Source organism: Lichenostomus cassidix, chromosome 13 (genome assembly GCF_008360975.1).
Source record: "Lichenostomus cassidix isolate B80296 chromosome 13, HeHo_3.0, whole genome shotgun sequence".
In the NCBI taxonomy this organism is placed as follows: domain Eukaryota; kingdom Metazoa; phylum Chordata; class Aves; order Passeriformes; family Meliphagidae; genus Lichenostomus; species Lichenostomus cassidix.
This window is the reverse complement of record NC_139494.1, coordinates 1,594,426-1,605,325: the sequence shown is the minus strand read 5'-3', so window position 1 is coordinate 1,605,325 and position 10,900 is coordinate 1,594,426. Positions and strand designations below refer to the sequence as shown.

General features: G+C 48.9%; 1 protein-coding gene across 1 annotated transcript in view; it reads left to right on the top strand.

Moving 5' to 3' along the window:
- Positions 1-3,234: 3,234 nt before the first annotated feature.
- The window catches only part of SIL1 (SIL1 nucleotide exchange factor), a 76,927-nt gene continuing 69,261 nt past the window's right edge, over positions 3,235-10,900 (top strand). The window contains exons 1-2 of the mRNA XM_085073243.1: positions 3,235-3,352; positions 7,157-7,292. Coding sequence (XP_084929369.1) covers positions 3,248-3,352; positions 7,157-7,292 — 241 coding nt within the window. The 5' untranslated portion in view covers positions 3,235-3,247. The remainder of the gene's footprint in view (positions 3,353-7,156; positions 7,293-10,900) is intronic.

Sequence of the window (10,900 nt, the reverse complement as noted above, 5' to 3'; positions counted from 1 at the left end):
GAAGGGCTGGAGGTGGCACTGAGTGCTCTGGGCTGGGGACAAGGTGGGGATTTGGCACAGGTTGAACTCGATGGTCTTGGAAGTCTCTTCCAGTGCAAATGATTCAGTCATTCTGCTTCCAGTTGGCTGGAAAGCCAGAGCCTGATGACAGGGCTGAGGAGCTCCGGGATGTCTGTGTGCTCTTCTGGAGCAGCAGATCAGAATTCAGATGAGGCTTCAGGCGGATTTGTTGGAGTGGCACAGGACAGGCAGCGTGGGCTCTGCGCCGGGACATGAAAGCACGGAGCGTTGCCAGCAGCAGGAGGCATTAATGAAATATGCTCCTCTCACTGCCTTCCTTTGAGCTGTCACCTGTGACGACAGGAGCTGAGTTCCCGGGGCTCTGCAGGCTCCCTGGTGCACAGCTCGTGCAATCAGTGGAAATGTCCCTGCTAATGGGGAGCACAACTCCAGGCTGTTGTTTCCACCGCTGCTGGTGCAGACAGGGATTTCTGGAGCTGTGGAGCAGAACCTCCCAGCCAACAACATCTCCTCCTCTGACAGGAGGATTACTGCCAGGAATGGAGACTTCTCTGAGTCTGACCCTTTGCTCTTTCACTAGTACCTGATTTTCTTTGAAAAAGAGGATTATTGGGAAAAAAACAGCCCACCCCACTCTGCACAAGGGGAATTTGTGGCCTTCCTGGTGCAGTTTTGGTGCTGCCCAGCTGCTGTACATGGATGCTGCTGGATCCCCAAATGATGCCCTCAAATCCAAGCAAACATTCCCTATGCAGGTGGGGTCAGCACAACCACCCTTTCTTGCTTTGCAGGCTGCAAGGGTTGTTTCTAAAAAGGCACTGTGTCCACAGAGCATGCCGTGTGGAAATTCTCTCATGCCCTCTGCATGTGTGTGTCTGTAATGAGATGTCAGCCTGTGCAGGCTTCTCTCCAGAAGCTTTCGAGCCCCGCGTTGCACATGTTGGCTCCTCCTGCCTACCTGGGACCGAAGCAAACTGCTAATTGTTGTGCAGATGTCATCTGCCAGGCAGGCAGGAGGCTGGAGGCTTGAAAGAGGCTGTGCTGTCGTTTGCTACCAGCCTTCTCGGTACACGTGAGCTCTATTTTTATTGGGAGTGTGCGTTTGCTTTCAGCCACTGCTTTGTTGAATTTCTTTTTCTTTTTTTCTTTTTATTTCCAGGCTTGCAGATAAAGTTTGAGGGATACATCTATTTTTCATTATTCCAGTTTTGCTGCTTGTTTTATAACAAAAAAAAAAACCAACCCAACCAAACCCAAGCCCCTGTTTCCTGTGTAAAAAGCAGCAGTTTGTTCTGAGTTGAGGGGGAGCTATGTGTTGTGGTCACCCTGAGACTGAGGTCATGACTGTGGCACTGTCCAGAAGGGCATGGAGATCAAGCTCTCCAGGGAGCAGAGGGAGTTGGAGCCTGTGCATTCTGCTCTGGCTGTTCCAGCTGAGGAGCCTGGGTGTTTGGCTTGGCCATGTCCAAGGAGAGTGGTGGAGGCTCTGGCCACAGAGGCTCTGGCCACAGGTTGTCTGTGCCTGTCTTATGAAAATACGGAGCTTTTCTTCTACTCCAGCTGCAGTTGAATAGGGGCTTGTGGGTCCTTGAGGTGTTTTCTTTGGCCCTTTAGAAAAGAGAAGACACTGAAGGAGGAAATGGGAAGTTAAGCTTTCCTGCATTGTGTGAATTAAGCAGGGGAGCTCATTGCTCAGGGGTGTTGTGGGTGTCAGAAATCCAGATCTGCTCCAAAACCAATTAATGGGAAAAATCCAGTTGATGTGGTAGAAGTGGCTCAAAGGCAGAGGCTGCTGCTCAGGAAGACCCTGGCTCAGGAGTTTTTGGAAGATGCAGAAGTACATCAGATGTACTGTTTTCTCTGCTCCCTGCTCTGTCCCTCTCCTGTCCACCACTGACCAGTGCGATGTGGTGGGTTGCCTTTCCTTTTCCTGGCAATACCAAGCAGGAAGAGGAAGAAGTACTATAATGGAGAGACAAGGTACCAATGAAGGGGTGGAAGGAGAGGAGCCTTCCCTCCATGACCCTGAAAGCTTCTGAAGGCAAAGGCTCTTTGGTAGCAGGAGCTGGTGTTGGGTGCTCCTGTGAGCTTTGTGGAACAGAAAGTGGTTGCTTCAAGGAGGCAAGAATCTGTGGTGTGGTGTGCCACCCTGATGGACAGCAGAGAGAAAGCAAGATATTTCGGACTGTGTGTATGGGAGGAACTTCTTTAAAACCTGGATAGGAGTAGGAGCAGACTTGATGGAGGGATGAGTAATGAAAGAGTGTTTGAACGGAACTAATCAGTCCCATCTTCTTTCAAAAGACCTCATTTAGTTTAATTTAGCAGCGTGTAAATTTAGAGCCAATCAAAGGAAATACTTGTGCAGCCTGTGTGCTGGCAGGCTGCTCCACTCCCTACCCCAGCAGCGAGCTGAAGGCTGTAGGTGGATCCAGAGCCTCGTGTGGTGAGGCAGTGGGGGCACACGTGTGCGTGGTTACACACGTAGGGTGGGCACACGAACTCCGTGCCCGAGGAGCTCCCACAATAGCAGAACCCTGCATTTTCCCCCCTCTCTTGTTCACCAGGAGCTCTGTGGTTGATCAGGGTGGCTCTGTGTCGTGGCACTGCTCCCTGGGCCCCTGTGAGTGGGGTCAGAGCCAGCTCCTGGGCCCATAGCTTGGGTGAGCCGGTGCTCTGAGCAGCAGGGAAAGCCTTGTGCTGTAGGAACCACCAAGTAAACCTTGTTGACCTCTGCAAAATGTTGTTTTCCTCAAGAAAAACCTACATATGGATTAGATAAACCCCTGATCCTTGGACAGCTGGTCGTTTTGTTTAATTTGAATTAACACAGCTACTTCTGTGCTTAAAATGAGGCACAGGCATAAAAAGCCTTCGCAGGATTGCACTGCTTTTTATTTTCCCCTGTAGTTGTCATCCATGGCACTAACACAATGATTTTAAACAAGTCTTGCAGGTCTCCTCATATTTTCCAGGAGAGATATTCTCCCCTGCGGGGTCAGTATAAGGTAGTTGGCATTACCTGTCACAAACCCCATTAGCAGTGAGACCAGCTGCCCCCCACAAGCCCCATGTGCTCACACCTCGAGGTGTTGTGCTTCCTGTGGTGTCACACCCCTGATCCATGCTGTGTTGCAAAGTGTTGTGTAAAGAGTCCTGAAACCTGTGAAAATGGAAAAAAATATTGTTTGGTTTGTTTTGCTTTGCATTTCAGGTTGGTGGCACGATGTCTTGCTGGGCCAGTCTCCTCTCCACTGCTGCCAGATTCAACCTGCTGCTGTTGCTGGTGTCTGTGCTGTTCTCCTGGTCAAGCTTGAGCGACAGAGTTCCTGTAAGTTTTGGCTGCTCCAGCTGTGAGCCCCTTTCACAAAGGGCTGTCCAGTCACTGGGGTCTCTGGTGGGGTGACAGCCTTTCCTCATCCCTCTCCAGAGCCAAGGAGGGTGCTGGGGAGTCACCTCTTCTCAACAGTAGCACTTGATAACAGCATTTCAGAAGGGCTTCTTAGGGCTGTTTGCCTCACCCCAAGAAATCAAAAATATGCACAATCCAGAGGGTTTCCAACAGGAACAGTGACACTGGGGCAGCTCTCTTGCTTAGATGTTTTATTTGGAGTTGTCACACATGCTGTCCCGGCAAGAGGCAAAGCTCAGTATGTGCTCTTGTGGCAAGCAGAGGGGAAGGGTGGCTGTGCATCTGTTGAGTCACCACAGGTGAGTCAGGCTTAGGAGAGCATCCTGTTGGATCCTTGGGTCATCCAAGTAGCATGGATTTTGCTACTTGCAGTGTTCTTTGGCAGCTGCAGTTGAGGTGAGTGGGGTCTCTCTGCCCCCCCACAGGTACAGGTGTGCAGAACTCCCCGGGTGGATCCTGCTGCTGAGTCCTCAGTGCCAGGCCCACGGGAAACTTCCTCGAGGAATGTTAAGCAGTAGAGAGTGGTGGTTTTTTGGTTTAATAAAGGGATCACAGCCACACCAGCATAGGGGGACAGCAGACTCCATGTCCCTGGACACTTGCTCCTGCCTTTGCACTGCAGCTTGCTGGGCTGTTTGTTTAGGATGCTATCAGGGGCCTGCCCTGTCACACAGAGCAAATCCAAGGGACAGATCACAGTACAAGCACTGTAAGGTCAGTGCCTTGGGGCCACCTGGAGTCATGTAATGACTTTTGGATCAGCACTGGTGTGGCAGCAGGAGCAGCCTGTCCCCTGTGCTGGCCCTGCTGAGGCACCTCGAGTGCTGTGTCCAGTTCTCTCATGGTCCGAGAGACACTGAGGGGCTGGAGTGTGTCCAGGGAAGGGAATGGAGCTGGGAAGGGTCTGGAGCACCAGGAGAGGCTGAGGGAGCTGGGAAAGGAGCTCAGCCTGGAGCAAAGGAGGCTCAGGGGGACCTTGTGGCTCTGCACAGCTCCTGACAGGAGGGGACAGCCAGGGGGTCAGGCTGTGCTCCAGGGAACAGGGACAGGAGGAGAGGGAACAGCCTCAGGCTGGGCCAGGGGAGGCTCAGCTTGGACAGCAGCAGGAATTTCTCCATGGAAAGGGTGCTCAGGCCTTGGCAGGAGCTGCCCAGGAAGGTTTGGAGTGCTCATCCCTGGAGGTGTCCAAGGAAGGGCTGGAGGTGGCACTGAGTGCTCTGGGCTGGGGACAAGGTGGGCATTGGGCACAGCTTGGATTTGACGGTCTTGGAGGGCTTTTCCAATCTCTGATTCTGTGAATGATGAGATAATACTTTATTTCAGAGAGGGAGGGGAGGAGGCTGGAGCTAGAGTCTAGTCATCCCAGCTGGAGGGTGGGCACTGGGACAGATGTGGGAATGGGCAGCAGCCTGATATAAGGTTCAGGCAGGATTCATGGGGTTACTCTCCCATCACCTTTTCCTTCAGTCCCTTCCAAAGGCTCCACAGCAGTCACATCCCTCCTTTAGGAAAAGCAGGCTGCAAAGTGTCCAGCCCCTCCCTGCTCAGGCTTTTCACCTTCCTGCCCTTGATTCCAGACTGACAAAACAAGGATGCTTTTTGTCTTTAAGGAAATGCCCATTGTTCTTTAGGATACATCTTTCTCCTACTTGAATTATGAGAACAACACAGAAAGTATTCTACTGATATCTGTGTAAATGAAGACTTGCTTGTGTGGTGCTGCCCATTTTTGCTAGAAATGCTAATGAAAATGGGGTATTGCAAAGCAACTGTGGCCAGGAAGTGACAGTAACGCTTAAATTAACCAAGTCACATCCTTTTATCCTTTCTGAGCATTTAAACCTCGGCACTTTTCCTAAGCAGAGCCAGTAAACATCAGCTGTCTCCATTATGTGTTTGAACAGATCCAGCACTGGGAGGCCTGTTGGTAAATTTACAATAGCCTGTATCACTAACTCCCTCTTGGATAATCACAGAGCCGTGGAAATAAGCTAAGTAATAACTGCTCCACTCACTCCTTTTTAGTCCCGTTGAGTCTTGGCTCAGAAAATGTTAACATTGATTTTCATCTGCAGAACCTGGGTTTTTATGGCTGTGATTGTTCCTGAGCTTTAACCATTTGTTATAATTTGAACAATTCCGAGCCCCTGATGCACTCAGCAAGAGCAGCAGTGAAGATCTGGTTTCTCATGCGTTTCTGAAATTGCAATCCCTTTCGACGGCTAAAAGAAAAACATTCTATGTGTTTGTCAGCCATCTTGTGTGTTACCACAATCATGGAATCATGGAATTGTTTAGGCTGGGAAGAGAGACCTTTGTGATCATTGAATATAACCATTAACCCAGCACTGCCAAGGCCACCACCACTAACCCATGTCTCCACGTGCCGCATCCACACTGTCATTGCTAATGTACATGTTCTGCTCAGGCTGACATTTCTCTTTCTCAGAAAAGACTCTTTTAGGCTGGAAATGGATATTTATATGCAGAGCATCCAAATTCTGACAGAAAATGTGCATGCATTTTTTCCTAAAGAGTGGAAGAACTGAAGGCAGAACGTGTCCCAGAATTTCCAGTTAACCTCTGAATTTACTTATATTTTTCCCTGTGAAAACATTCTAAGGATTAATATCCAAACACTTCATGAAGTGAGCTGTAACTCTGTTCTAATTGCCAACAATTAGGACTAATCTTTCCCTGTAGGGTGGTTATCTCAAATTCTTCAGTGGTGACTGAATTGGTGATCTCAGAAGCTGAAAATACTCCCTTCAGCAGACACAGCAGAGCTGTCGGGATGATGAGCCTGGACCAGTTCATCTGTTCCTGTTCCAACCAGAACAGCACAGACCCAGGAGTCAGTGCCTGGTGTGAGAGTACAGGTCGTTACTATGCACTCTCCGTGGTTTTTTGTGGTTCCCACCAGCTCCCTAGGGAGGCTTTCCATTGAACAGCAAGGTTTCCCTCACAGCAAGGGTTTTTTCCCTGCTGTTCATGCCTGTTCTTCCCTTGGTGTAACGTCGAACCACTCGTGCTGGCTGCTCTCCCACACCTCTGCCATCCTCGTGCTGCACTTGCCATGGAGGTGGTGATTAAATCCCTGCCTCATTGTTTTAAAAGACTGAGAACACTGGGAGCGGGTGGAGAAGAGGATCCTCACATTTGTATCATGTGGGCAACTCGGTGTGTTTTTTCCCGTGTCCTATTTTGGAAATAGCTGAACTATTTTAGCTGAAATCTTCTCCAAGCCTGAAATAAGTGCATTTAAGAAAAAAAAAAAAAAAAACCAAAAACACAAAAAAACCAAACCAACCAACAAGCCTTGAGGCGTTCCACTCGTGTGGAAAATTTCAGCTGAAAAAGTTAAAAGTTTGACATATTTTTAGGCAAGGGAAAATGGGGTCTTACAACGTTACACAACCCTAATAATAGCCAGGGCTCCTGCCTCCGACTGAAATACAGGTGAGGCTCTGTGAAAGCTGGTTTGAAACCTGCAACCTGCTCTGGAATAGGAAATAAGCTGCATTGCTTTGTTCAGCACAAATGTCATGCCAGTTATGCATGTTTAACCTTTAATATACTTTAAATCTAAATTTAACCATGTGGAAAGAATCTCGGATGTCAAAAAAAAAAATCTGCTGGCGAGGGAAAAAATTTTGTATTCTCAGCCAGCACTAAATTACCCAGATGCAATTGCTAATGAGCTGAATCTCTTCTCTCCAAAAGGAGTTTGCCCTTACAAAAATAGAAGAGAGCGACATAAAAGATGACAGTGGGAACGAGCCGGTGACAGAGGATGACGCTGATCCTGAAGACCTGGAAGTGTTTTACCCCACAGATCAGTGGCAAACCCTGCGTCCAGGTAACTGGTGCTGGCTAATTATAGCATCCCTCTGGAACCCCACCTGTCAGCACTGACAGCAACCTTGCAGACACTCCAATACCTGTTTGTTCCCATGACAATGAGTGCTTTTGCTGATGTTCAGATAAAGAGAGAAGGACTCGGTGACCCAGTGCAGGGACTGGTGGCCAAGGACAAAGCATCCAACAAGGGGAGTGGTTGCTCAAGTGCTTTCAGGTCACTGGAGCAGGAGGAGTGGGCTGCCAGCCCCCTTGTGGGTGGGGGGCTGTCTCTGTCACTGGCTCCACAGCCCTTTCTCTCCTCATTCGTCAAGGGACAGGTTTTATAACATTTGTTGGCACGTGGATTCCCAGGTCTGCTGTGCTCCAGTGTGGAGCTGCTCAGTGGCAAGCTGATTAGGAGCTGTCACTGGAGCACTGCACAGCTTTTTAACAATGGGTTTTCTGTTCCTTAGCTGTTTGAAATCCAGCTTTTATTCCTATCCGTGCAAACCACAAAAAAATCTCTTCCCTTTCTTTGGTTGGTGTCTTTCATTAGACATGCCTGGGACTCTATGGTGAGAGGAGCCCAGCGGAGCAGCTTGGCCTCTGTGTGCTGGGAAGGCTCTGGAGGGGCCAAACCCATTCAAACACACCAGGTGCAAGTGTGCATGCATATTTCAACAATTAGCCTGCCTCTGGGGGTCCTGGACGAGCTTTAGTTTAATCCACTTGTGCTTGGGTTGTCCTCATGTATATGCAGGTGTAATACCTTCCCACCACACAAGGGTGAACTAAGTAGTAATTAATTTTTATAAAGTGCTCTGAATTTAAGAGCTTTATCCTGTGCTCAGTATTATCACTGAATGAATAAGTATGGGTTCCATTTGTCTTGAAATTTCTGCCAGATATAGCAGAATGACTTTTCCAAATGTAAATCTTTGTATAACACAAGTGGCTACAAAAGCCCCTATGTTCCACAAAGCCGCAGTATATACTTATATTTCATTTCTATACCATTATGTATGGAAGGCGTGTGGTGTCCCTGCTCATTATTCAGCCTGGCAGATCCCCACCAGCTTTGTTGGAGCAGAACATGTACATACTTGCAATCATTATAAACCTCATTGCAGGGTTTGTTCACCAGCACCTTCTCCACTGCTGGGGTGCCTTATTTTGCTTCATTTTTGTAGTGATTCCATGTTGGGCACATGCAGTGAAGGGCTTGTGGAAGTGGGGAACTTGTCAGTATTCACAGGGGAGAGTCATTTTTATTGCTGTTGTAAAGACTTAAATAGTGTCCTACCTCGTGCTCTAGCTGCTATGGATCCCCACGTTGGGGACATGTCCCAGAGGAGTCTGCCTTGGTCTCCAGCTGCCAGCCGGGGTTTCTGTCCCCTGAGGGTTCCTCTCTGTGGACTGGCATGCACACCTTTAGCACGTGTGTTACCCGAGGCTGGGCACCCTGCTGCCAGCACCAGCCCCTCCCTGCAGCCTCTGGCCTCCAGGCTTTCCCAGGGTGAGCACAGCTCTGTGCTGGACAGCGAGCTGACCATGGCATGAGGGATGTGGCTGCACAAGGATGCACCTTTTGGTCTTCAGCACAGCTACACACCTTGGCAATGTGTCTAATCCACTGGTTCTGCATCTTCACATGTTTTCTGCAGTTCTACTCACTGGCAGCTGAGCAGAACCTGGCTGGGCTGGCTGGGCTGTGCTCAGGAGTTGCCCATCTCTCCAGGATACCCCCACTCCCTTTCCTCTTGTATCCCTGTGGCAAACTGGGCTAGTCTCTCTTGGGGAAGCAAATGTTTTAATTTAGAATCTGGATCTCCAGTTCTGAACACTGGGAGGGAGCTTGGAGTTGTGTTTGCCCCGTTTCACTCCTGTTTCAACTTGTTCCTGTTCTGAGCTCACGCACGATTTTTGTGCTTCTCTACACAATGGTGCAGCAGCTCATCTTTTATAGATGTATTCCCAGCTTTCCTCTGCTGAGTTTCTAGTTCCCTGTTGCTAATTGCATCAATCCACATTTCCACTGAGACTGCAGCAGTGTCATCAACCTGTAACCTGTCAATTCCCCCCCCCCAAATTCGATTGTTATTGTATCTGTAACGCTTTGGGCGCTTGTTCCTCGCTGTCTACAGTGTGAGCTGGATTTTGATCAAGTGCTTTCTTGCACTTTGAGCACACTTCAAGCTGCTGGAGGTAGCTGGATACAAACACAGAGAGACAGTTGCCCTAAGAGCTCTGCCGCCTGTAATCTGGAAGCAAGATCAGTTGTCTCTTCTGCCAGGCAGCCGGAGCTGACGGCTCTGGGAAGGTTGGTGAAACTTCACAAAGTCCTTTAACACTTTGTTAGGCTTTGCTCCTTTCTCACTTGGCACTAAATAATGCACCAGGTGCAGCGGGCTCAGACTGAGAGGAGACGTGCTTTCAGAACGTCATGTTTCTGGAAACCTCAGAAAGGCTTCCAGAATCTCTGGTATTATACTTTTTGGTATCAATTGTGGGACTTTTCCTTCTGTCCATGGTTGGAGTCCCCAGGAACCTGCAGGTTTTTGGGTTTTGGTGAGTGGGATTGCAGCATCCTCTGAATGAAGCTTCACACCCCTGCTCAGACTCCTCGTGGTCAAGTAACTGTTCCACCCCAGACACAGCATTTGTTTGAAGTTGGAAGAAAAGCTTCCTCTGCTTTTTCCTTTTACAATACACTTTCTCCAGGTGATAGGACCCTTGGGAGTTGGAACCTCTCTGGAGAAACCTGGGAGAGGTGACTTGTTTTTGTTGCTGTGTATATTAAAGCTCTGCCAGGCTTGTGGAGGTGAGTCTGAGCACACAGAAGCACCTGCTGCCTTTCCAGGTCATCCTGCCTGATGATTATGACAGCCAGAGGCTGATCCTGAGTCCTTGGGATGGCACAGATGAAGTGTTGAAAAGATGTGTAGATGTGGTGCTTAGGAACATGGTTTTGTGGTGGCCCTGGCAGTGCTGGGTTAATGGTTGGACCTGATCTAAGAGGTCTTTTCTAACCTTCGATGATTCTGTGATTTTTTTTCCATCAATTTTACAGTTTTCTTGGAGGTTCTGTATATAAAAGCATTTTCTTCACATTTCTGGTGACCTCAAATCTGCCAGGCAGCATCCCCGAGCACACAAATGCTTTGTTTCCTGGGAATTACCTACTTTTGTTATTTGGGCACCAGATTTCCCACTGTTTTGTTTAGCATTCCTGATGATGATTGAAAGTTGGAATGTTCTGACCATCTACTCACATCACTGAGCAACAGATTTTCCACCCAGCATTAGGGTCAGCGGTGGCTCCTCTGGGAAGGCTTTGCTGTGAAGATTGAGAAAAAGCATTTAAGAGGCAAGGGTTTAATTGAGAAAGGCAAAAGGAGTCAATCACTCCCACAGCAGTGATGGGTGGGGAGCTGGGGCTGCACAGAGCCTCTGCAGGTGGGCTCTGCTCACCCCCATGGCAGCAGCACTTTCCTCCTCTCTGATGCAGCAGAAACCCACTGGCAGGTTTTCCAGCTGACAGTTGGGAGTTAATGAGTCCAGTTTCCAATCCAGATGGACAAATGAGAACCTTCTCTGCCCAAAATACAAAAATATTTACAGTCTGCT